At 41.2% G+C, this 26,938-nt stretch overlaps 1 protein-coding gene across 5 annotated transcripts in view; it reads left to right on the forward strand.

Annotated features, from left to right (window-relative positions):
- Nucleotides 1–26,938, forward strand: part of Smarca2 (SWI/SNF related, matrix associated, actin dependent regulator of chromatin, subfamily a, member 2) — a 171,243-nt gene that overhangs the window by 133,158 nt on the left and 11,147 nt on the right. For 3 of the 5 annotated variants that reach the window (XM_013018450.1, XM_013018452.1, XM_013018451.1), the window contains exons 28-30: nucleotides 7,087–7,304; nucleotides 15,882–15,935; nucleotides 26,600–26,705. In XM_013018450.1, the coding sequence (XP_012873904.1) occupies nucleotides 7,087–7,304; nucleotides 15,882–15,935; nucleotides 26,600–26,705 (378 nt within the window). Of the gene's footprint in view, nucleotides 1–3,810; nucleotides 3,893–5,221; nucleotides 5,318–7,086; nucleotides 7,305–15,881; nucleotides 15,936–26,599; nucleotides 26,706–26,938 lie in introns of those variants that run through there. The other 2 variants (XM_013018454.1, XM_013018453.1) reach the window with 2 other exon arrangements.

The following is a 26,938-nucleotide window of genomic DNA, read 5'->3' on the forward strand; positions in this document are numbered from 1 at the left end:
AAAAATAAAGAGGGATCCACACCTCTCTTAGGATCCCTGCTTAAGAGAAGAGCAAATCATGAGTAGCTCCTGATTAAAATGAGAAGCTGTGGTTCAACTTGCCCTTCTTAGCCACCTCCCCACCCCCAGTGTTTTTATGTACCTTTCTTATGTCATAGGGGTAGAAAGGGACCCTTAATTTCTTGTTGTTGCAAAAGTGACCTGAGATTATTGAACCCCAAAGCTCAACATTCATATGTAGAAATTCATTCATCTAAGACTCAGTTCATTTTCCATCTATCCTCTATAGCCAGCATAATTTGTTTCAGTTTAATTTGGGAAGAGTTAGAGATGTGGTTGTCATGCAAGTTGCCTGACAATGCAGAAGATAAAAAGTAAATGGGCACACACACATGGGAAGCTGAGGCAGGCGGCTCTTGAGTTTGAGGCCATCTAGACTACATAACAAAACCCTGTTTCACAGCAACAAATGTTGGTGGGGATGTAGGGAAAAAAAAGGAACCCTACTGCACAGTTGGTGGGAATGTAAACTACTACATCCACTCTGGACAGCAGTCTGGAGGTTCCTCAATAAAAAACTAAACATAGACCTTCCCTACGGCCCAGCCATACCACTCCTGGGCATCTACCCTGGACATCATGAGCCAGGATATGATGAAGACACCTGCACATCCATGTTCATTGCTGCACTCCTCACAGTACCCAAGGGATGGAAACAACTCTGATGAGTAGACCCAAAACTGTGATACCTATACACCATGAAATTTTACATAGCCATTAGAAAGAATAAAATGATGCCATTTGCAGGGAAATGGATGGAACTAGAACAAATCATATCAAATGAGGTAAGCCAAGCTCAGAACAACAAATGGCGCATGTTCTTTCTCCTGTGCGGAAGCTAGATCTAAAATGCACTGGCATATGACCAATCATACAGGATTCTAGATACTTACACACAGTGAGACCAAAAAAAGGGTACTCTTTTCAGGAGGGAAAAACAATCGTGCAGTGGCTAAGTGCCTCTTCATATTTATATAAAATAATATACATACTGAAGTGAACTCCATGATATGGGAAAAGAGACTTTTTTTTTCTTTTAGTTTTTAGTTATGGATGATTCTTCTTTACCTTACATATGGTATATTCACATGTATATCTTTGGGAGAGAAGGTTCAGACTCGAGGGGAAAGGGTGAAAAAGTGCAGCAGTAGAGCTCGCTGGATGAAAGCTAACCATACAATTCATGGGTAGAAAAAGGAGAAAGGGACTGGGCGAGAATAAGGCAACCAAAAGACACTGTATGAAAGAAAATGAACTCCATACCCAACTCATATAACTGTAATCCCTCTATTCATCACCTCTATAATAAGTAAATTAATTTTTTTAAAAAACTCTGTTTCTGAAAACCCCAAAACTCTTAGCAGTAAATGACTGTTTAGTGAATGAATCTGACCAGAGTTTTGCCTTACAGTATAGGGTGTATGATCGAAAACCCTCAGTCTTGAGATGAATTCATCTCTTGAACATTTGAAGCATTTAGCAAACTTAAAAAAATTGTGAGTCGCAAAGCCCTGTGCATTGGTAGTTTCTTATATCACCAAATAAATAGAAGGGATTCTTGAAAAGGTTTCTCTCAGTGGGCAAGACTGAGCGTGCCACCTGTTGAAATGCTAAAAGCTTCTGAAATGTCCCAGTATTGCGTGCTGTGCACTGAGTGGTGGGAGCATGTACGGGCCTGTATGAGTGTTGGGATTTTCTCCTTCATATTTAGAGAATTTGATTGTGACAGAATATTTACATGAACTATCCCTGTTTCAATCGGTTTTGTTTTAATCGTTTTATGTGTACATTTCTATAACAAACCCATGCAGATTATTCTGCGTGCATCCCCACCATCCCTCCCCAGGACTTTTCTACCCTCTCCAATTAGTTAAACCCTACCTCTCCTACTCCTCCTCTATCCCAGGAACCACTGTCCTTTTCTCCTGTGAGTAGAATCTCTTTTGGTGTGAGTAGAGTCCTTATTTCACTTACAGGAACTTGACTTTATGAACTCTTTTCTAACAAGTTGCTTTCAGAACCAATAATAACCCCAAAGGTACTACTGTCCAAAGCCTTCATTCTGAAATTCTGCATCCAAGAGTTCTAACTAGTTCTTCTTGCCCTAAATGACCAAAATGATCACTGTTGAGTGTAAAAAAAAAAAAAAAGTGCTCCATGATCAATTTTGTTGTTATTGTTTAGTATCCCTAAGATTTTCCCTCATATATGACTTATTTATTTATTTATTGACAGGGTATACCTCCCTGTATTGCCCAGGCTTCCTGGAGCTTGCAGTGTAGCCTAGGTTGGCCTTGAACTTGAACTTTCAATCCTCATGGCCCCGAGCCTACCAAATGATGGGATTGCAGGAATGTGCCCCCATACTCGACTCTTTGACTTTTCTTTAAATTTTGACTTTCTGATTTTTAGCCTTGGTATTCCCAACGTGGGAATACCATGTTACTGGTTTTTCGGATCTCCCCAAGACCGAAGGGAAGATTAACCTCTCCTGAATATTGCAATCTAGCATGGCAATATGTCAATTGTCCTCAGAAAACGCTAGGATAATGTACGTGTCTTAATTGTCTTTACCGCTTAGCTTTTGGCTTTGTGACCTGGCTTTCACCCTGAGAGACATCCAGGGGGCCTCTTACGGAATCTAAACAGAGTTCTTAAACAAGGAAAACCCATCCCTGTGTCCTAGAGGGAGAAAAACCCGCGTCTGTAAGGACAAACAGCATGGTATCTAAAAAACCAGAGCCTAGTGTTAGAATACTGATCTTTTTTTTTTCTCCCCCTATTTCACATGCAAGAAAATTGCCATTGTCTAGAAGTCTTTAGAATTGCTGCTTTCCATCTTCCGTAAGATGGTTTGTTCCTCTGCAAGGGCCGTGCCACCCTGCCTGGTAGACGTGTGGAGATGCAGAGGTGGAAACAATGGCTGGGGGTCGTGTGTGGCTTTTTGTTTGCCCGTCCCTGTTTATTCCTAATCATGGATCCCGTTCTGCTGTGTGAAGCAGGGAAAGTCACGTGTGTAACAGCGCCTCATTACCTCCTCTGGGCTGAGAACAAGCATAATGCCTGCTTTCTGGACCTGCTGTCATTCAGTGAAAGATGTTGCTGGCGTGTGTCATGATGACAGAGAGCCACGGCCAGAGCCACGTGTGGGCTGATTCCCGGGGCTGCCATGTGCTTTTGCAAGCTACAAAGTGTTTTCCTGTAAAGCAGCTGGACACGCATGGTGCACGGCTGCCGTTCTGCATTCCTCGTCAGCAGCTGCACACGGCTCTCTTATCTCTCTTAAGATGAAGAAAAACCCAGTTCCTTTTTCCTTGCACACCCAGTGTTATGAAAACGTTTTTGTGTGAGTGTGTGTGTGTGTGTGTTTTCTTTTAAGCAAAATTGAAAGAAAAGAGAAAGAGGAAGAAAGAGGGAGGGGAAAAGGTTGCCATCCAGTGGAGAAAGGAGTAATTTCCAGCTTCATTCAGGAAAAAAAAAAAGAAAGAAAGAAAAAGAAAAAGAAAAAAAAAACCCCGCAAGCGGAAATATGCTTAACTCTTTTAACTTGGCTGGAGATTTATCACCATTATGGGGCTTTCTTCCTACCGTCCGGAGGCAAATGGGTGCTGTGTGCCTTTAAGGAAAGAGGTGCCTTACCAAACTTCGCTGTAGAGTTGTATCTCACTAGGTAGGGAAGGAAAGCGTTAATTTCTTATTTGTACACTTTTTTTCCCCTGACTTCCTTCCTATTCACTTCATTAAATCTAGAGGCAGTTCAGCATGGGAGCCGTCTGTATGTTGAATTAGGGCTGGCACTCTTGCGCAACACGTCACCAGTCGGAAACTGGGGGTTTGCTTCTGTGATTTATTTCATTATTGTTGTTGGTAAAAAGGTTTGGGAGGGGAATATTGGCGGGGGGAGGGGAGTACTTTTAGCATTGTGTAGCAAGTTTTTGTTTTTGTTTTTTTTTGGTTATTGTTTTGGTTTGGTTTTGTTTTGGATCCCCACCCCCACCCCAGGTTGAGTCAGTTGAGATAGTTTTAATAAATAATTAAAAAAAATAAAAAAACAGTTTTTAAAAGATCTCCATGAATAATTTTCCTTACATGGAGGAGATATCTTACTGTACCCTTTAAGTGGGGGGGGGGGAGTGAAAATCATTGGGAAATATGTAATTGATTGCAACTAGAGAAAGACCCTTAGAAATCTCAGCTCCTTAAAGCCCTACAGAACGGTGTGTTATTGGGGATCCTGGGGAGGAGGGAAGAGGTTTTGTAGCTCTGAATTCCTGCATAAAACCTTAACTTAGGGGAAAGAATGGTCAGTACTTTGTGTGTTTCCTTGTAATTCCAGAACCTGAATTTAATAAGAAACTGCACGTATGAACAATTGTAATAAAGATTGTTTCCCTAGTTCTGTTTGCAATTTAATTTGCTTTTGCTTCTTAGCTACTCACAGATTTAGAGACTTAAGAAGTCCAAACATCCCAAGCTTATGCTTTGTCCCCCCCCCTTTTCAGAATAAAGCGGGGTGACAGTAGAAATTCTTTTTACAACTTGCCCCTCTTCCTGTATCCCACTGAAAAGAAAAACAATGAAAAATTTTACAGCATGAAACTGAAAGTGGAGTATCACAGTTGGTCGAGATTTTCTTTAAAGAGACGATTAACATAATTTTATTAAAATATTTGAACATGATACCATGTATATTAGTTTTAGTTTCATGCATCGAATTTAAAAAAATGATCTTCTCTGTTAAAAATCATTTGAGAGTGCTCCAAAACCATGCTGCAATTTTTTTAAAAAAAAAAGAACTAAAATGAGGTATTAAAATAGAAAAACATACCTTGTCTTAATTTTTAAAAAATTAAAATTGAATATTAATTTGTTTTCTTATTGGCTTAATTGTTAAAAATGCAAGCGAGAATCAGTAACTACCTGAGCAAAAAAGAAAAATCTCTTAATTCTGCTGCCTGGAATAATAAAGGGTGAAAAATATGATAAGTAGTTGTCAATATTAAAACAGACTGAAGGAGGAAGGCTTCAGGCCTTGTAGTAGGTAGAATGAAACAGCAGATTTGAGTATCCACAATCCTTTCAGTATTAAATTTTCAGTAAAATAAAATTACTTGTATATGAAAACATAGCCTTTCCCAGCTCTCTTTTTTTTCCTGATCAGCTGATGAAGAGACTAGCAGCTCGCTGCTTTGCTGGCTTGTTAATTTTATCCCCACTAACTGTGATTTCCGATAGCCGGCCTGCTGATAGTGGTAAGGTAAATATCCTTTTTCGTTGCCGTCTTGAAGATTCCGTAGAACGACATCCCAGGCATGTGTAGGTGTGTAACACATCAAAAGCCGGTGTTCTCCGTATTTCTGTGTGCAACTGGGTGCTTGAGGAGAGCAGTACTATTAACTGTTGACAGCCTTGCATGCTGTATTTATTATTAGCATGTTCAGTCTCCAAGAGATACGGGACAATTTCCTTTTCTTAATCTTTGCTTTTAGCTTCAGTGTGTTTAGCTGTATAGTGGGTGTCCTGCTTTTAGGCAAATGAATATTAATGAAATAATGCGGGGCTTTTCTTTTCCTTCTCCTTCTTTCCTTTTTTTCCTCATAACTCATCAGATCTCGCCTCTTTCATAGTGGTTATCTAAACACTGTGGGATCGTGATGGAAATTGTCTTTTGATTATTAAGGCCTGGGCTCAGGCTGTCCCTCAGGATTCTGTCTGTGTGCATGTTGCTTCTATGGATTTACACATTGGAGGATGCATAGGAAACATCTTTTTAATCCCCTGGCATTTTTATCATGCCAGGTTGTTTTGTGTGCTGGAGCAGGTTTTCTTCACAAAACCTTTCTTTTTCAGGAAGCATTGTACATAAGTGAAAGAAATTATGTCTGAGCTGTAATCACTCTTTATATTGATTGTTATACTCACATGATCATAAATATTAGCCATGTTTGGTGCTGTGGAGAAATGAAGGTAATTGCCTTATGATTAGAGTTCTTTCAGCTATGAGAAAGGATTGATTAGCATTTGCATACTGGAGGCAGTATTGAGAGGAAGGGGGAACAAATAGCAACATCAGTTATTTTGTGTGAGGATGAAATCTTAAAATGTAATTTAAAGACTTTTTTTCAGCAAATTTCTTGCCTACGATCAAATTTTCTTTTATCCTTTTTTAATTAAATTTTTTTGCATTTTTCTTTTCCCTTTATTTTTTTCTTCATAAGTTTAGAGACTTACCAAAAAAAAAGTTTAAACTTCTGGGTCTGTCACATGGATCTTTTAGCCTTTTGTGAACAGGTTTCTTTTACACCTGGTTGTTTTTTATAGCTATTTTATTATCTCTCTGCATTAGTGCTGCTGGCTCTGGTTTAAAGCAAGCGTTTGCAGGTAATTGGAAAAAAGTGTTTGTTGTTTGTGAGTGTGTGTGTTCTCTATCGGATGATTTAAGTGTTTACCAGGGAGTGTGGCTTTGTGCTTCCTCTTTGCTTGTTTACTAATTGCTACGTTAGAACAATCTGGATGGACATTTTGATTTATGTTGTGAATCATGGGAAAATTGATTTAAAACCTTAAAGAAGGAAAGGTCAAAGCTTGTCTGATTGTATGGATGTGTTTATAGGATTTTTGTTTTTTTTTTCTCCACCCACCCTTAGGTTTTTGTTTACCTGTTTCTTTCTCATAGTAATGAGACATCAAAGGACTTTTTCTTAAATTAAGCTAAAATTGTATATAGATTCAGTTGCCTTCAAGTACTTGAATGTATAGATATTTTAACATTTGTCATTCTTCTGTACCATGAGTGTTTGGGGCCTCCAACATGTTTTGCTTATGGAGTAGACTTGGGTTATAGATGCATTATCTGATAAGGTGATGTTTTCTTTTGTGTTTTTTCTTCCCTCTTCATTGATTACTGTTAACTTTTATTTTTACTTTTTTGTTAGTCTCATTTTATTCTGATTATTGTTATATATGTATAATTCGTCTTGGTTATTTCCCTGTCTTGAATTGTTCTTCTTTGTCTCCAATTAATAGGCCATCGAAGACGGCAATTTGGAAGAAATGGAAGAGGAAGTACGGCTTAAGAAAAGAAAAAGGCGAAGAAATGTTGACAAAGATCCTGTGAAGGAAGATGTGGAAAAAGCTAAGAAGAGAAGAGGCCGCCCTCCAGCTGAGAAACTCTCACCAAATCCGCCCAAACTGACAAAACAGATGAATGCTATCATCGATACTGTGATAAACTACAAAGACAGGTGAGTGTTTCAGTCCTTCACATCCATCATCCTCCACCAAGTCCATGAGCCTATCAGCTAAAGACCCAGAGTTACAAGTTGTACACTAGGGTTCTAAGGTTCTTTCTAATTTGCATTCCCTCCAAGGGCAAGTTACCTTGTACTACATCTGATGGCCAGTACTGCTTGTTTTGTCTGATGGCTCACCATTTATAGTTGAAAGTGGGGTTTAGAATCTATCTATCTATCTATCTGAAATAGATTCTTAAGAACCTTTAAAGTACCATCATTGATGTGAAAGACGTTTGGTTGGTAGAATGAAATTGTATTTTGAAGTTGAATTGTTAGAGAAGGAAGAATCCTAATATATTTAAAGTAAATATTTCACATTAAGGGTTCTGTTTTAAAACCAAACAGATGCTTCTTCGAAAATAGTGTCCTTTTCTTTTTTCGAATACTTGGACTTCTGAGCTCTTCCTCAAGCTGTCTCCCTAATACTGCTACATGTAATCAGCATGGTATCTCAGCTAATTCGCCTCTTTTTCATGGAATGATTTGGGTAAGCTGTGCAAAGTCGGCTAGATACTGTCCAAACTATTTGAAATAATGTATAATTATTTGAAAACCAAAGCAAAGACACTTGAGTTTCAGTAGATAAACTAGTTAGGATACATTTTGGCTAATGGAATTTAGTTAACTGATTTGGTTTTTTACTTGATCATCATATAACGATGTTTTCACGTGAAGATTGGATCTATATCCACTGAAACAGATAGAAAAACCAGATATGACAATTCTCTAAGTTGCAATGGTGGTGTCTTACCAGGTTTTGATATCCAGCAATTTTTGATATTCACTAGTGTTCCTTTCTGAACCTAGATGTGTTTAAACACAAGTTTTTCATTGTGTCTTTGGGACAAGTCTTATGCTATAAAGGAAGAAATCAATAGAAAGGTATCGTAGCAGAAAAAAAAATATCAGAAAACCTTTTTGTCTTCTGTAGGGAGTCTTCAGAAATGGTGAAGGGGGATAGGAGATGTTTGTGGAAAGGTCAGAATTTCTAATCCCTCTACGCAGATGTCATGGGTTCCATGTTCACTATTTTTAATAGTTTCCTTTAAAACAAAATACATCCCCTTGAAGGATTTTCAAGGGAAAACCCATTATTGTGAGTGTGGATCAGCTGTGGAGTGACAAAGAAGACGATGGCAATCCAGGAAGGAGAACTTAACCACAAGTCCACCAAGAGGAAACATCCTTGTGTAAACCAAGAATCACCAATTCCCTCTCTCAAATGTCTTTGTCCCAAACTCCACTGTTAGATCTCCTACAGGAGGCTTGGATTATGGGACCTTGTTTTATCAGCCTCTCGTGGAAAGAACGTGTCACTCTGCACATAACTTCTTGACTTTTTTTTTTTTTCTTGCCTCTGTCTCAGGAGAGTGCAACATCTGTTTTTCTGACCAGATGTGCCTTGGTCTTTGACAGGCCTTTTGTTTATGGCTTGCTGAGGAAGTCTGGGGCTATTATAGCATGGAGAAGGGTGGAGAAAGTCTATGGAGATCTCAAAGCTGGGCCATTGGGTCCAGAGTGATGACTGTGCCTTTCCAGTAACATAGCAGAGGCCAATAACTGATGGAGAACAGGTTGCCAAAAGATTGACTTATTTTATATTGTTATTTGGTGGGGGAAGAAATGGGGGCGTTTGTGTAAACTTTTAAAAGCAAATGCATTAATTTTATTGAATTTCCTACCTCTCCCGACTGCTTTTTCTCCTTTGGAAAACCTAAATTTAGGTTACACTCAGCTGAACTTTTCTTAAGGTCCCAGCGATTGAAAAGGGCCAGTCTCTTTCTTTGGCGCACAGATAGGTCATGGACAGTTGGACCCCTGTCATTCCTAATCATTCTTCAAGATGTAGTGTGAGTGGCCATTTGTCATTGTGCTTCTCATCCTTCACTCATTTCCTGGTGTCTCTAGAGCCTTCAGTTTGTGACTTCCTGGTTAGCCTCAGTGGATGGTAGCACAGGCTCTTGTGTCCATGTAACTGCCTACATCAAAAGCCCAGCTCTGGTGTTCCTTAGCTACCAGGAAGGAAGCAAGGTAATCGACTTAACTTCTCTGAACCTGTTTCCCCAATGCACACAACAGATGGAGAATAATTACTGCACCCGCTTTCCAGAATTGTAGTCATGAGCGAGTTCATGAAACCTAGGTTCTGTCACAATTAACTATCAGCCATTCAGACTACTTGGAGTTAGTCGGGTGGGTGAAGGGACGGCTGAGCTCTATGAAGTCAGCATCCTTGCTGATACCCGTTTCCATGGTTTTATTTCCAGAAGCAGGAAAAGTACTTTCCCTGGGTCTGAATATTGCAGATATCTTTAGTTTTACTGTAGGTAAAGAATATTAAAATATTCTAGCATGCGTTGTTGAGTAGGGTTTTTTTTTCCTCCCTTTTCCTTGTTTATTTACCTTTTCCTTAAAAAGTGCCCTCCTAAGACTCATTCTGTTACCTCTGTACTTTGGAGAGAGCATGTGCTAAACGTCCCAGCTTTGCATGTTTCATGTATATTTCATGTTAGCGATCTCCAGCAAAAAGAAAGCACTTACTCTATTTATATTGTGTATTTTTCTTACCAAACTTGGTTCTCAAGTAGGAGGCATTCAAATTAGGATAGCCTTTAATTAGATACAGTGTCATATTTTTGGTTCATTTTTAAAAATGTTACTGGGAAATGTACATCTGACTGTGTTGAGATTGTTGCACCATTAGGCAGTTACTAATATACTAAGTCACTCTACCTGGCAAACAAATGTACTAACCTCCCCTCCCATCACTATGTCCAGTGATAGAGCTCTGAGCTCTAGCAGGGTATTAAATAAGCATTGCCATCTATATTTAACAGGTATAAAAGAAGAATTAATTGGCTCTCATGAGACAGTTGTTTTAAAGATTCTTAGGTGATTCTGAGACAGATGTGTCTTGAAATTTTTTTTAAAGGCAAGATTATTTAAGTGTCTGCTTAATACTTTGTATTCAATGACAGGCTCCCTCACCTTTTTGTGGTACCAGGGCTTGAATTCATGCCCATGCGCTGGCTGAACTTACTGACTAGGCTGGCATTCTACCACTTGAGCCACATTTCCATTCCTGCTTTTTGGTGGTAATTTTGCATGTGGTAAATTTGCATGTCTAGCAAACTTTTCTATCTAGGCTGACCTCAAACGATATCCTCCAGATTTTAGCCTCCTGAGTAACTAGGATTATAGGTGTGAGTTGTTAGGACCTGACTCTGTGTGTGTGTGTGTGTGTGTGTGTGTGTGTGGTGGTTGTTGTTGTTTGATTTGTTGTTGTTGTTTTTAGTATATTTTTATTGTAAAGATACTGTACAGAGGGGTTACAGTTATATGAGTAAGGTAATGAGTACATTTCCTATCGAGCATTTTTACCTCCTTGATACTTTAAAATATGTGACTCCCATGAACCAGTCATTTTGTGTGATTCATAAATGAATTGCACTCAGATATAATGCTGATCTTCTGTTACTGGTTCCCATTGCTTTATTTCTCCAAATTAAAAAACCAAAAACTTTCTATCAAGTTATATTGGAAGCCCTTGTTCTGACTCGTGATTGTTAAGAGGCTTTTATGAAATCACATTCTCTATTCATATAATATTTAACCTAAGATTCTCTTTGAAAAAAGATTCATTTTAATTTACATTTATACTCTTTGAAATGGGTCCTGAATGGAAGAGTAGAAGAAGATGGTAACATGTAATGTCGAGTGGAGCTCTCCCAAATCTAGAGTGTGCCTTACAGAGGTATTAAAGTTGGAAATGACTTGTGATTCTGCCTGGTCCAACTTCCCACAGCACAGATTTGTCCCCCTACACCCATCTAGCCTCCATGCGGACACTAGCCTTAGTACTTTTTTAAAGGCTACATTTGATGGTGTAAATGGATCTAGCCCTCTGACTTGTGTCTGTTCATCTTGAACCCACAGAGAATGAATACAGTCTCATTACAAGCTATGTCTTTTGAAATATTTATTAGCAAGGATATCCAGTTCAGAGCCTTATTTCAGTTTGAAACCCCTGACTTTACTGTCTGAGACTCAGACCTTAGGGCTACCACCTGTTTAGATATGCTTTATACCCTTAGCATCCCTTTGGAACATGTGTCCCAGCACTCCAGAGGGCCTCTGAAGACAAGGAGGTGCTTACCTCACTTATTGTACACACCAGAATTCGATTAACACCACTCAGGGAGTGAGTTCATTTTTCCCAGCACCCCTAACACAGACCTAACTTAAATGGGACGTGACATGTTGAATTCCTCATGCCCCCAGGTCTTTCCTCAAATGAGAGCTGCCAAGGTTAGCATTAAACTACTGTTACCTTTTGTTTAACCTTTACCTACTGACTTTATCGTTAATCCCTGTGTAGATGTGTCTTTTGCTTTTGGGCCTCAATATTCTTGTCCCTTTGAAGTAACTGGATTTCTAAAAAGTTACGTTTACTTGTTATCCTAATGTTTTGTCGTCATAAGATTTGAAAGAGGCTATGGCTGAGAACCTTCTAAAGAACAGGGCTTGTTGGCTTGCTTCTGGAAATCAAAACTATATTAATCGGTACTCCTGAAAGTTGATCAAATACCAATGAACCTACATTGCCAGGCTAGCTCATTGCCCACATCTATCCATCCTTTCTCAAGGTTATCAGGAAAGGCTACAACTGAAATACACCATGTTTGTAGCCTCTCCCATCTATCAACCTAGAAACCCTGCCAAAAAAAGTGAAATGAGGTTAGACTACCATGGCTTTTTCTAAGAGACCTCCTGCTGGCGCTTAATGATGTTATTTATCTTTGCTAAATAGCCCCGTGGCATCTGCGTAATTCCTTTCAGGTTTTTACAAGGGTCAGCCTCGGATATAACAATCTCAGGTTTCCTTTCTCATTGTGAAATTGGGACATTTGCTTATCTCCAGTCTTCTGTTTCTACTTCCATTTTCTATGATTTCCTACATATTATTAGACGTAATGATCTACACACCTTTCTGGGATATAATTAGTTCCATTGGACGCATGAACTTATTTGGAGCCCCTTGATGTGCTCTTCTTATCAGCTGTATTTATCATGCTTTGCTTTTCGAATCCAATCATCTTCTCATTCCTGAAGAATCTGGGAGCAAGCAGAGGATCAGTCAAATCCTCACTCCCTTACTCAGTTGATTAGTGAAAGAAGATGCAGGATTTGAAGCTGCATCTGTGAGAACCCTGCAGTCTACACAGGATGTAGATATTGGGTCCAACATTGGAGATAGAAGCAATGAAGGAGGCAGGAGATCCTGCCCATCAGATTGGTGGACACAGTGTCGGCACACAGTGGGGCAGCAGCCTCTAGGCGCCCGAATCCTTGTCACTCTTCAGGCTCCTATATACTTAACTAAGTTAGGCATTTGCCTTTCTGTCTGTAATTTCAATAGACTCTGGCAGTGTCTATAGGACTGGGGTAGATCTCAGCTTATTCTAAGTTTTTGGTTTAACCTTCCTTGCTTTGTGGGAAATCATTCATCCTGGATGTGTTTCTTACTCTTGTTTCCTTAGTTCCAGAACCGTCGTACCGTACGGTTGTATCTGACCATGAGGTCACGATAACCTCTTACTGAGGTTACTAAACCAAGAATTCCGAGCAAGTGGGTCCTGTGCGTTCTCATTATATAATGATACCATGGCATTATTCAGTGTTTATGGCGACTTTTAGGGAAGAAAAAAAAACTTACATTGTTCACTTAACGACATTTTCCTGAGCAAAGAGAGCCACCATTTTATTACATTATAGCACTTTTTTTTTTTTTTAAATGATGCCAGTCCTAGGGCTTAAGCTCAGGACTTGCACAATGTCCCTGAGCTATTTTGCTCAAGGCTAGCACTCGATCACAGGAGCCCCAGCTTCACTTCTGGCTTTTTTATTTTAGTGGTTAGTTGGAGGTAAGAGTTTCCCGGACTCTTCTGCCAGGGCTGGCTTCTGATTGTTATCCTCAGATGTCAGCCTCCTGAGTAGCTGAGATTACAGGCCTGAGCCACTGGTGCCCCGCTCATTATAGCATTTTTAAAAGGAGTTGATATTCTATAAACCTAATCCTTCTAATTATACTTGTGTCATTGCTGTACACACTGTAATATTTCTTCTTCTTTTTTATTATTTTTTTTCCCAGTATTGGGGATTAAATTCAGGGCCTTGGGTTTTCTAGGTCAGTATCCTTTAAGCTATGCCCCCAGTCCTTTTCCATTTAGTTTGGTTTTTAGATAGGGTCTCAGACCTCAATCCTCTTTAACCTCTGCCTCCAGGATAGTTGGGATTACAGGCATGAGCCACTATGCATGGCTGCATTTCCCTTATTCCAAATAGGCTGAGGTACTACTTTTGAACTCCAAAAGGAAATTCTGGTTTAAAAAAAAAAAAGCCTTATTCCCAGATTTTCTCTCCAAAGTGCTCTACTTAAAACACATAGAGATATATCCTGTTGTGTGACTTTTCCATCTTGATAATCTTCTTGAAGTTGCAACCCAATGGATTATTTATATGAGTGTTTATATTGTCTTTTTAAAGCAGATTTATAGTAACATACATTAGTAGAAGCAAATCCACTGGTTAATATTTTTGTCGTTGTTGGTACTTTCATTCCCCCCCTCCACCAGCCATCCAGATTCCTGACTTACCGATTATTTAAGAGGATGATTGATACGAAATTATTGTGTTAGACTCTCCTTTACTCAAAACCTAGCATTGCCATTGACTTTTAGCCTATTAATCTTAGATCCTAGAAACAGACCTGCCTTTCTCTGAATCACTTTCAGTCTAACAGGAGAACATCTTTCTTTCTCAGAGTCTTCTTCCTTCACTGTTACACGTTCCGAGATGACCTGGTCCCCTTTGGCTTCTGTTTCTTCTTGGTCAGCACTGTGGCCAGCCTGAGATCTTAGCGCATACATCTTCCCAGCCTCTGCCTTCTTTCCGATATGCACTGAGATACAAAGTTCCCTCCACGCACAAGTTTCTTTCCAAGGTACCCCTCTTTCTCCCTCCTTGCCACCCCTAGCCTGGCCAAGGACCCTCCTGCTTATCCGTGTGTCCTGATTCCAGTCTGTTCCCCATCCTGCCTTCCTTCTGAGGTGTGGATCTAAACCTGCCATCTTGTTACTTTCAATAGCTTCCTGGGCCGGCCCAGTGATCATCAGACTTCTTGGCATAGAACAAAATAGTCTTTCACATTCGAACCCCAACAAACTTCCCAGCTTTATTTTCCTACACATCCTTCCCTGCTCTTTCTCATACTTCAGGACATTCCAACGCATTCTGTATGTGTGGAGTATCACATGCACTTTCACACTTCCACTGCCTGGTTTATATGCTGGTCCCTCCCCAAATGCCTTCAGCTCTGAGGCAGAGTGGGGGAGGGGGCAGCTCTTCTGTAGACCTCCAAGGTTAGCCATGAATCCCCTGGGCTGCTATGTTGGCCTAGAGTAAGACCCGGATAAAGGGTCTTCTCAGATGTATCCAACCTAACAGCTATGCTCTGTATCCCCTAAAAGGGATACCTATGTCACAGAGTTCATGTGTTCACCTGAGGAGTCTTCCCCAGAGCCTGAAGATCCTGTGATACTCTTTTTTTGGGGGGAGGAGGGGTGGGGGAGTCCTGATCCTGGACCTTGAGCTTGAACTCAGGGCCTGGGCACACTGCCCCTGAGTGTTTTTGCTCAATGTCAGAGATTTGGCTTCTTTTCTTTCTTTTTTTTTCTCTTCTTTTCTCTTCTCTTCTCTTCTTTTCTCTCCTTTTCTTTTCTTTTCTTTGTGGTTGATTGGAGATAAGAGTTACACAGACTTTCCTGCCCAGGCTGGCTTTGAACTACAATCCTCAGATCTTCAACTACTGAGTAGCTAGGATTCTAGGCATAAACCACCCAGTGTCTGGCATCATTTTTATTTCCAATTCATGGAAATAAGCTTCTTTCTGAGTTTGCATTTGAATAGATCTCATTCAGAGGTCTTTTTTTTTTTTAAATTAGAGTTGTAGGAAGCAGAGAAGGATGCATGTAGCCCTTCCATGTGCTCGGTCCTTCCATGTGCTCGGTCCTTCCCTGTGCTCGGTCTTGTAACAAAGCCACTTTATCCTAGTTCATGGTCCCAGCAGCCATATGAGGTAAGTATCATCCTCTTGTAGCTAGAGGGCCTAGACTCACACTCTGGAAGATCACACCTAACCCAGCCAGTGCTGCCCATCCTCCACTCCTTTGGGGAGCATGAAGTAGACATGTGTGGAGGGAAATAGGACCAGGGGAACAAGAAGGGACCATTAGGAAATCCAGTTTTCTCCCAGTTCTGGAAAAGTGTGTATTTTTTTTTTTTCTTTCAGAATGAGGTTCCAAACACTTCTCTCTTATAATCTTCCCACCAGGGCAGGTCTATGAGGAGCCTGAAACTTGGAGAAATGCAAACAATTCCTCTAGGTCACCCAGCCCGGGAGGAAGAACTGGGCCGGGAAAAAGACCCAGGTCTTCTGACTCTAGTGTTCTTTCTACTTTACCACAGGTGTAACGTGGAGAAGGTGCCCAGTAATTCTCAGTTGGAAATAGAAGGAAACAGGTCAGGATCTGTCTTGTATTCCTGTGACTCTAAATACAGGTATCCCTTGGTACCCTTCCCCCAACAAACAAACAAGCAAACAAAAAACAACAAAGGAGAAAAGAAAAGCTGGGTGCTGGTGGCTCACACCTGTAATCCTAGCTACTCAGGAGGCCGAGATCTGAGGATCACGGTTTGAAGCCAGTCCAGGCAGGAAAGTCCATGAGACTCTTATCTCCAGTTAACAACCAGAAAAGCAGAAGTGGTTCTGTGGCCCATAGAGTGCTAGCCTTGAGAAAGAAAGCTCAGGGACAGCGCCCAGGCCCTGAGTTCAAGCCCCACAACAGACAGACAGACAGAAAGAGAGGTGAAAGAAAAAGAAAGAAAGGAAGGAAGGAAGGAAAGAAAGAAAGGAAAGAAGAAAGAAAGTTAGTTGTAGAATTGATCTTCAGAAGCACATTTCTCCTGTCCCTTCTCCAGTTACCTCTATTTGAGATATGGGGGATACAGGAACACTTGTTCATAAACACCTGTCATGCTTTTGAAGCCCTGTCTTAATGGAGGGGCGGGGAGGATCCTTACGAGAAATCCATGTCTTACAAAGGAAGCAAGAGCCTTCCTGACCCACAGCACCTCAGAGATGGGTTTGCGCTAACTCCCATCTCCTTCAGCCCAGCTTCTGTTGTGTTTTCCCAGGGCCTCTTAACTCTCCAATGTCCTGGTGTAGAGTACCAGGGTTTGGAAGCTGCATGCATGTTCACACTGCTCTGCCCTCGGGAACTGAATTGCTGCTGGTGTACAGGGGCAGAAGCTGTGGCTACTCCTGTTGGTTGCAGGGTGTGGTGTCTGAGTCTACCTGTCATGTCGGGCCTTATGCCCTAGACCAATCTGCCTAACCTGCATCTGCCTATGCTTCCGCTGGGTGGAAGGCAGGTTGTTTTTCTCCCAGAGGTTTTTTGCGACCAGTACATGTTGGTTGGGTGAGAGACGGGTGGGCATGATACACCAGAGTTAGGAGTTGCTATTATTATATCAAAAGTAGTATTTTGTTTCTGCTTTTGACCAAGCTGACTTAAAAATATTGACACAACGCTTAATTGTCCTCATTCTAGTTTTGTCAACTGAGCCAATATTATCCTCTAGACCTTTTTTTCTTCTTCAAATCAAGATAGAATCTAGAGAAAACAAAGACTATGGCCTGTATTTCAGAATGAATATCAATTCCTGGTTGTAGCACTCTTCTTTATGTATAGAGTTAAACACATGGGGTTTTTGTTTTTATGATACTTCTTAGTGTTGTTCAGTAAACAATGATTTATCCTACAAACTAGCCACATAAATCATGAGAAACATGAAGAACTGCACTCTGTTTTTGCTATTATAGCGGAGAATTCCATCTGGCTTTGAATTTGGGGGTTCAGACAATGAACACTTTGTAAGGTTGACCAGTTGGAAGAGACAGCCCGCTTGGGTAGACACTTTTATTGCCTCCATTACCTAGAAGGGAGCCTGATGGTCTAAATAGCACAGTGCAGACTGAGCTCCCACCCCACAAGCAAGGACAGATCTGAGCTCCCTTCTCTCCCACCTCCTTTCCCCTTTCCTCTCTTCTATCCAATAGTCATGTGACCATGAAAAGCGGATTAATAACTTGAAAGGCAATTGCAAGCCCCTAATGTCATGCCTAGGCTTGCTGAGGGTAGAAGATAGGACCTTATGTTAGGACCTAGATAAATCCAATTTCACTAAACATGCTTTTAAACTATCGCTTCCAGAGGCATAGCGAGGGGCTCCGTGCTTGATTCCTCAGGACTCTTGGAGGCCCATTTGGTCTTTTATTGTCACACGCATTTCCTTTTTCCACAAGCCCAAGTTCAACCATATGGTCATGAGAGGTGGTATCATGATAAATGAACCCCTCCTTCCGAACAGTTTTATTTTTTTTGTTTTTAATCCTTCCTTTATGGTTCCAGAAGCACGGAACATTTTTCTCTGACAATTGTGAATAAAATGGGAGCACCCTAAAGTACATTTGGAAGCAGCTGTATAGATGAGGAACCCAAGGACCTGGGGTGAATCAATGTGTGACCAGGCTGGGAGAGGAGAATGAACAGGAATAGGAAAGGGTCAGCCCTGCACACCAGTTAAGTAGAAATTGCCACGTAGGCCATGGAGGTGAGGGAAGCAAAGGTGCTTTGTCCGTGAGTGGAGAGCAGCCCTAGAAGTGGGCAAAAGCAGGCTTTCCCAGTGTGAGTAGTGTCCAGGTACAACGAGGGGCGGCAGCATTCCAGGGAAGACTTGAGTTCCAGGGCTGTCCTCGAGGACTTGGTCTCCAGTTAAGAAGTCAGAGGAAGGGGTGCAGGGAGTAGCATGTGGTGTCCGCTGAGGAAAGAGGAAAGACAGCCATGAAGCCGAGACTGGCTCTCATGTGGGAAGGAGAGACTGGAGACAGGGTCACAGGGACACATGGTTGCATGGTTGCATCCATGCTGAGAAGCATCATGGTGACAGCCTTGTGAGATACGGAGCAAAGGACGCATTGGTTAGACAATGCCGATAGGTTGAGAAGGATGCATCTTCCAATAAGGAGGTGACAGTAGCAAGACAAAATGCGAATGACAAGACCTGGGGTAGACTGAATGTGAAGAAGGTAACTCCTGGTTCTCTATGCTGGGTGGCGATTGAATGACAGTCTCATTTACAGGAATGCAAGTGAAAGCAAAGCATGTGTGGAGGGCATGGTATATACATACACGTGTGCTCACATGTGAGTGTAAGCCAGCTGCACCTGCCCCATGACAGGAAATCAAAGTTCTCCATGTGGCTATCACAGCCCTCTGGTGCTGTGATTTATGTTGTTACTATTGACTGCCCCTTCAGGATCAGCCAACAAAGTCTTTCAGACAAAATGTATTTTTAGTATCCTTGGCAGCAGACATTCTGTATTTGCCTAAGTGGACGAAGGAGTCTGCTATGATGGGCTGTCAGGCCCAAGTGGCCCTGCATTGAGGAGCTCTAATTAGATCATGGAGAAGCTGCCACGAATCAGGAATGTGACCAGAAGATACACTTGGAGGCTCTAGGTGAAGAGCTGTCGCGTATCCATTCTCTGTGGCAGATAGCAGGACCCAGCATGGGCTGAATGTTTGTCTGATGGAATGGCAGCCTCAGAAGGTCAGGGCTTAGTCCCCTGTCCGGGGATAATGTCTCCCAGGGTTTCCCAAAAGGATTTAAGTGGCAAGATCCCTTTTCAGGGAATACGGTTAATGATCCACTAAGCTGGTGGTCTATGGAACATACTGGGAAATGCTGAATTAAGAGCTCAGGAACTGCATGCAATTGAGAAGAGGATGTGCTCCTGAAAATGTGAGTTCCAGTGCTTTATTTTGCCCTCATTACAAGTCCTAGTAGTTAAACTGTTTCCTGGAGCAGGCTGCTGTGACTCCTGGCAGACTTGACATTTCCTTATGGTGCTCAGCCAATTATACCCACATACAGCAGGTGGGTAGCCCACAAATACACTTGGTCCGCCTGTTTTCTGAGACACAGAAGGCCTCTTCTAGCTTCCAACATTAGCCTGGCCCAGCAGCCTCGCTCCCAGGGGCTTCTGTCTCTCAAACTCCAGGCTAGCACTGGTTCAGGAGACAGTAGGAATCCCAACTGGGAATAACTGAGATAGAACGGATAGAATGGATCTTCTTACAGGGCTGATAAATTGTTTTCAAGACTAGACCATCAACATCTTGATCAGAAACAGATTGACGATTGATTTAGAAATGGCAGGTATTGGCTATATTTTATATATATTAATATATATATATATATATATATATGTCTATCTCCCTGTGTATGTCCCTGGAAAGAATCTGTCTTGTTCCTTTAGAGTCATGCTTCATAGGAATTTGGTAAAATGGTCATTGCAGGGAAAAGAAAAGTACCACTCGGGTGCCCACTGGTTGAACCAAGTATTTAGGTCTCTGGTACAGATGGAGAGGCATTTGATTTTGTTTGCCTGTGAAAGCCCTGTGCATTTGAGTCTAGTCATAATTCAGCCAAAAGCTTTGAAGCATTCTCTTATTATCAAGTGGAGAACAGAGGCACAAGATCAAAGATCAGAGTACTCTGTGGAAGGGAAGGTCAATTCTTATATTTGGAAAGGAAGGCACCTCTCAGAGTGATGAGCAGGTCTTTAGGACAGGGTGTTGAAAGCTGGCAATTGGCTGGCTAGGGAAGTGGCTGGCTGCTTTGCTTAGCTATCCTGCTTGACAGGGATGGCGAGAATTCCATCGTCTACCTGATATTGTGAAATGTCAAGTGAGGGAAAAAAAAAAAAAAGGTAAGAAAGCAGATGTCCCCGAGCCAATATTTTCTAAAAGTCAAGTGATAGGCGGCAAATCTTCTTCAAAAATGTCTCTTCAAAATGCTTGTCAAAAATGAATGCATAGAACTTTCTGAATCTCACATCCTTTAGCTAGCCACCACTGACAGCAATAGATGCAATGAAGACATTCTGAAGAAATCTTTAATAACTTTGTACCTTCTTAAGATAGGATTCTCTTTTGTGTGTGTGGGGGGTGGGGCGGGGGTCAGTCATGGGGCTTGAACTCTGGGCCTGGGCGCTGTCCCTGAGCTCTTCAGCTCAAGGCTAGTGCTCTACCACTTGAGCCACAGCGCCACTTCCAGTTTTCTGGTGGTTAGTTGGAGATAAGAGTTTCATGGACTTTCTTACCTGGGCTGGCTTTGAACCATGATCTTCAGATCTCACCCTCCTGAGTAGCTAGGATTACAGGCGTGAGCCACAGGTGCCTGGCTGGATTCTCATTTCTTAACTGACAATTTAATTATCCTATTCTGGTTTTTTTTTTTTTGGCCTTTATTTGTAACAGTTAAAGGTGCCAATTAGTAAAACATTTTGTTCATGGAGATATCAATAAATAAGTCAGTTGTATGACTCCTAGATTTGTTTAGGGAAAATAATATTCGATTTTTGACTTATAGTCTGCTTCAAAGAAAGGTAACCTAATAAAAGTGTTGAAACTGACTTTATGGATATGTGGTTCTAAATTACATTTGACTGTAAATCTTCATTTTGTTAAATGAGAGTGCATTGTTATTCATGCGTGTGTTTTGGCATATCTCCTCTGATCCTTTTTAAAGCCTGTTTAGAAAGCCTTGAAGTTTCACTAACAGTTTTTTATCCTGAGGGTGGTTATTTTTGTTGGTTTTTTTTTAATGTCATAACAAGCATTTTTTCCATTCTTTTAAAGCACACAGCTCGTGATGCTAGCATTTCATTATGTGACCTTTCCCTAATCAGTAAACATTTTGACTGCTTTGACTTATTTATTTAAATAACCCTGTGATGAACGTCTTTATGTATACATCTTTCTCTGGGTTTCAGCCCAGATAGATTATGGAAATTAAAGTTGGGCACCAAAGAGTGATTGTACTTAAGATGTTTGTAAAGTCTTAGCTTTCTTTTTTTCTTTTTCTGAGTTCAGCAAACCCCTGATAGCCTAACACCGAAGCAGCTGCCTTTATCTTCCATTTTAACAGCTACACATTCTCTTACCATCTACCCCCATCTACTCTGTTTTGCTATTACTTCTTTAATTTTATTTAATTAATTAATTTTTGGTGCAGGTCCTGGGGCTTGAACACAGGACTTTTGTGCTGCCATGAGCGTTTTTTGCTCAAGGCAATCACTCTACCACTTGAGCCATGGCTCCACTTCTGACTTTTTTTCTTTTTTTCTTTCTTTCTTTTTTTGGTAATTAATTGGAGATAAGTCTCATGGACTTTTCTGCCTGGGCTTCAAATTATGATCCTCAGATCTCAGGCTCCTGAGTCACTAGGATTACAGGTGTGAGCCCCCAGCCCCTGGCTTGCTGTTACTTCTATTATATTCTTCTCAAAAGCCTGGGTGGCCAGATCCTAGTTTTGTAGGAATTATCAGTATTTAAGGAGTCCCAGATGAGAAATGTCAATGGTGAATACAGACAGCCCATGATTCCTTCCTTCCTTCCTTCCTTCCATTTTCTTTTCTTTCTTTTTTTCCTTTTCTTTCTTTTTTCTTCCCTTTTTCTCCCACCCTCCTTTCCTTCCTCTCCCCCAGTACTGGGGCTTCAACTCAGGACCTAGGTATAGTCCAATCAGGGCTGGCACTCTACCACTTGAGCTACTCCTTTATTTTAGGGGGTTGTCATGGTTAATTGGATTTGAGAATTTCATAGACTTTCCTGCCCCTTAAAACCATGATCCTCAGATCTCCGCCTCCTGGGTAGCTAAGGTTATAGTTGTGAGCCACCAGCACCCAGTTCATGGCACCTTACCTGACTGGATAATGAAGGTGCACTTGGGGTATGGATGGATTTTCTCTATAGTTTGCACAAGACTTCGTAGGAACTTGACCCTAAAAAGCAATAGTATGTTCTCGCCTACTGCCCTGCAATGTTGACTGGGTTTTCAAAATTGTCTCCCCAAATGATTTCCTGTGTGTGATTCCTTTAGGACTCTAGTTATTTTTCCTGTAAAGCCTTCCTGCCCCACGTGGGTATTCCAAACCATGATGTCATTTACTTATGGAATTAAGGCAGTCACATTTTTACCTTCATTTAATGTAATGTAATAGACATTATGCTTGTTAATGTAAACAAAACTTCTTTCGGCTTCATTCAAGATCTCTTTCTCAGAAGTATTTATTTGAAATTGTCAACCAATGACCTTGGGCAGATGAGAAACACAAAACAGTGAGGAAGGATGGACACTGATGGCTCACATCTGTAATCCTAGCTGCTCGGGAGGTTGAGATCTATGGATCAGGCCCAGGCAGGCAAATCCATGAGACTCTAAATACCAAAAATCCAGAAGTGGAGTTAGGGCTTAGTGATAGAATTCAAGGCCCAATACTTGCACACAAAAAAAGAAAGAAAGAAAAGAAACAGAAAACAAAAACAAGGAACAAAGAGCCTTAGCCAATGTCAATCTTCTTGTTTAGTCCTGGTTGAAAAAAAAAAAAAACCATGGAACGATTCACAGCCAGGGTTTTAAAGGAGAAGTTTCTTAGTGAGGTATTTTTCTCTCTTGCTTGCAATTAGACCTTAAACATAACCAGTGGTGAAGCTAATAGTTACATAAAATGTGGAGTGTATATGGTCTCCATTTTAGAGTCAGAATGGGGTCGATATGTAAACATTGCCTTGTGGTTTGCAGAGGTAATGGAGAAAAGATGGTTTCCAGATGAAGAATAACAAAATGAACCTCGATCTGTATGTAGCTTCACATGCAGGGTTTACAGACCACCATTTTACAGATGGAATATTGGGCTCTCTCTTCTCCCACACATATGACATCACCCTCATTCCCTTTTGCAGTTAACACATTGGTAGACAGGAAAGGTGCTTAACCAACCACAAGTAAACCTTAGGTCCGTCCAGTGCAGCCCTTTAAATTTGCAGGTTACATACTCCGCCCCCTAGGTATAGCTTTTGTACTTCTTAGTCTCAGATGAATCACTGTGCCAAATAGATCTGAAATCCGGACTATCTTGGGACCTGGGAGGTGGGGGGAGGGGGTGTCTCACTTTTGTCCCAGGAAACTACTTCCGGCACTAATTTACATTTAGGCCTTGAATTGCACTCAGTAACCTAATGGAAAGTACCTTAGGGTGGTTTAAAGAGTTCAACAAAATCAAATCACTTTCTATAAGCCCTTTTACAATTAGCCCATTGTTTTATACTAGAAAAAAAAAAAAGAGAAAACCTTTTCTGGTATTGGAGAAAAAGAAGGTTGAAATGGTATATTAAAAAAGGCTTTGCCCAGCTCAAGTTTGGAAAAGAAATTCCAAGAATTCAAAGCTTCTCAAGCTGCCTCACTTTTGTCTTGTTTGGTTTTAACCTGTAATTTTTTTTTTTTTTTTTGGAGCAGAAAGAAAAAAAAAAAAGCTATGGCTATAATCCAGTTTGTTCCAGCTACCACCGTGTATTCCATAGTTCAGGTGAAAGCAGGGAATATTAAGGGTCCAGATGTTCCCTACTGAACTATCCTCAGAAAAGCCATTGCCCTGCAGGGCTGGGGAGGGTTTGACTACCTGTAAAATATCTGACCCTGTGAGAAAGAAATGGATAACATCCACAGGAGGTGTTAAGCAGAATGAATGTTTAGGAGAATTTCTCCCATTGTTGTGGTGAATGGGTCCTTATACGTGGATGGGTCATGAAGTGTTTGAAATTCACAGCCATGGAGTGAGCAGAAGGTCAGTGGAAGCTGGTTACATAAGATGGCTGATAAAGTGGGGGGGGGTGTTGGGGGGCGGAGAGGGGTTGGTTGAGGTTTGAGGTACGTAGGTGTACACAGATGTGCGGCTCACCTGTCCAATAGGGAAGGTGGATGGTAGACAAACTGAAGGGAGCCAGGCAGGTGTTTGAAGCATAATAGAAGCTACAGGGTCGGAAGACAACTTCCTTAGCTTCCAAATCAACCTTCTGTTCTTAGGAGAGTGAAAATAGAAAATGGGATAGGAGTCTTAAGTCCAGTAAGGCTTCATTTTTGAAGCAGAATATAATGTGTTTATTTCTCCTTTTACAGTATTGGCTCACAGTCTGAGAACATTCAGCTCTCCTCTTTATGAGCAGATAAGTCTTAAGATGTGTTTCCTTATAAAGGGCCTAGGATTTTTAGGGCCTAAATAAGGGCAGAGAGGGCAGAACAAGATTGCCTTTCCAACTTTGCCCTTCAGGGTTTCATTATACCCTTGATCCATGCTGCTTATTTCTTATTTCACCAGTGTCCATCACAGGTGTACAAAGATGGGTTTGTTAAGCTGTCAATAGAAAAATGACACCATCTGTTGGCAATGTAGAAAATGACACTGTGAAGGTACTGAGGGTCAGGTGTAAGTCCACCATTACAGAGAGATCTCATGTTGACACTGATGCTTGGTTTGTGTGTGTGTGTGTGTGTGTGTGTGTGTGTGTGTGTTAAAGCTAATTCCATCTACCTTTCTGATAGAAATAGAAATATTGCTGTCTATAAATTCCTCTTGTTACCTTTCATATGCTCCTTATGAAAAAAGTAAAAGGTTCGAATGAATAAATCTCAGCATAGATGCGAGCTAGAAATATGCACTAGTAATTGTGGCTTTGTGTTGAAGGTGCTAATAAATAAAAGAAATTTTGCCACATACTAAGTGGCATAAACATATCTTCTAAACTGCATAGGGTGGGGCTGAGGGAGGGTGAGGGGAAGGGAACACCTTAGTTCTTGCCACAATAATAGAAAAATGCAATTCCTTAGTGTTCTGCAGTCTTGAACCTCTTGTGTTTATTCCTGATTTTAGTATTCATGAGCCCATATATGCATTAAAAAAAAAGAAAAAAACAGTGACCCAGTCAGTATAGCAGAAAAACTCGCCCATCCTTTGACAGAGGATTTTCGGTTAATTTATGCAGGTCCCTTTGCACTTCAGCTTTTCTCCCACTGGTTGCTAGGCAACCGTTTGAGTTACTGCGCATGCCTTTTTTATGATAACTGTCATTATGATTATTTTTTAATTATACAACTGGGACTTGTGGATTAAAACAGCATATTGTCATTTGTGCTCCGCCACGGCCTTGGCACATTCTGGAACACTCCTGCAGTCACCTTCTGAAATTTACATGCCCATGATGGATGGTTATCTTTTGATGTTTGGCTTCACAAAGGAAGTAGACATGGCATCATAAGGGGAGGGAGATCGTTGTGAAAAATGACTAGCCCGTATATCACAAGCTGTTCTCAATCTGGGTGGGCCAAATCAGATATTAGGATCTGGAACCAAAAATGATCTATCTTTGTTCCTTTAGCCACGTCTGTTTCTAATATTAAGTGACGTGAAAGGCTCGAATAGCTCCTGCAGCTTTGTTTTTTTCTGAATTAGAAAATGCTAAGCATTTGTAACCGTTAAAACCTGCTTTTCAATAAACCCATCCTTACAGGAGGAAAGGCGCAGCTCTAATCCTAGAAACATGAGCCACCCACGGGCTCCAAAGGCAGTGGTTCTTTTTTGCCCAAACTGGTCCACACACAGAGTGCAGTTAGATGAGATTAAGGGGGAGTCTTTGGGGGCAAGTGATAATGCAGACACATGTGGCTCGGAGTGTGGGCAATCTTTGAAAAAAAAGAAAGCTGAAAAGATGGTCACCCCTTAAGGTACATGCAAAAGCTTTCTTTCCATTTGGATTGCCAGACTATCTTCTAACATTATTTTGAGTTTCTTTCTAAATATAAAATGAATTTAAAGACAAAGGAGCATGGAAATCAATGTCTGAGTACCTTGTTTATTTAAATGTGGAGTACGTGGTTGAGTTACTTTAAGTATTTCTAGCAGGCTTTCTGAGCCTGGCTCAGAAAGAGACAGCCACATCTCCCTTCCCATGGGAGTAACAGAAAGCGGGGGGGGGGGGGGGGGGGGGGGGAGGGGGGTCTGGCTGTGTTGCCATGGGATTTGAAGTTAGCAAAAGGGGCACTTATCTCCAGCGTGGTTGTGCGTGGGGTGGTGGTTATCTTGCTGGATTTAAGAAGCCCCCTCCCCTCCCATGTCTATTTGCATGTCAGGTAGTTTGCTTTGTTGAATTTTTCTGCCATAAAACCTTCCCAGAGGAAGTGCTTGATGTGATTTGTTTCTGTTTCTTTCACCCATCCTGCAGTTCGGGGCGACAGCTCAGTGAAGTCTTCATTCAGTTACCTTCCAGGAAAGAGTTACCAGAGTACTATGAATTAATTAGGAAGCCAGTGGACTTCAAAAAAATCAAGGTAGATATTTCACTTACTAACTTCCTTCTTCAAGTAAAATAAAGGAGACATGAGAACTCATTGATTACTGTTGTTTGGGGCCGGCCAGTGACAATGTCCTGTCTGTTCACAAGACCTAGCCAGAATATGTCACTTGGAATGTAGGGGGGACATTACTCAATCACCGAGAGCACATATCATATTGCGCTTTATTGAAGACCTTCCCCACCCTCCCCCTCCCATTAGAGTTATTT

The sequence above is a fragment of the Dipodomys ordii genome, unplaced genomic scaffold (assembly GCF_000151885.1).
Source record: "Dipodomys ordii isolate 6190 unplaced genomic scaffold, Dord_2.0 Scaffold40, whole genome shotgun sequence".
NCBI classification, from domain to species: domain Eukaryota; kingdom Metazoa; phylum Chordata; class Mammalia; order Rodentia; family Heteromyidae; genus Dipodomys; species Dipodomys ordii.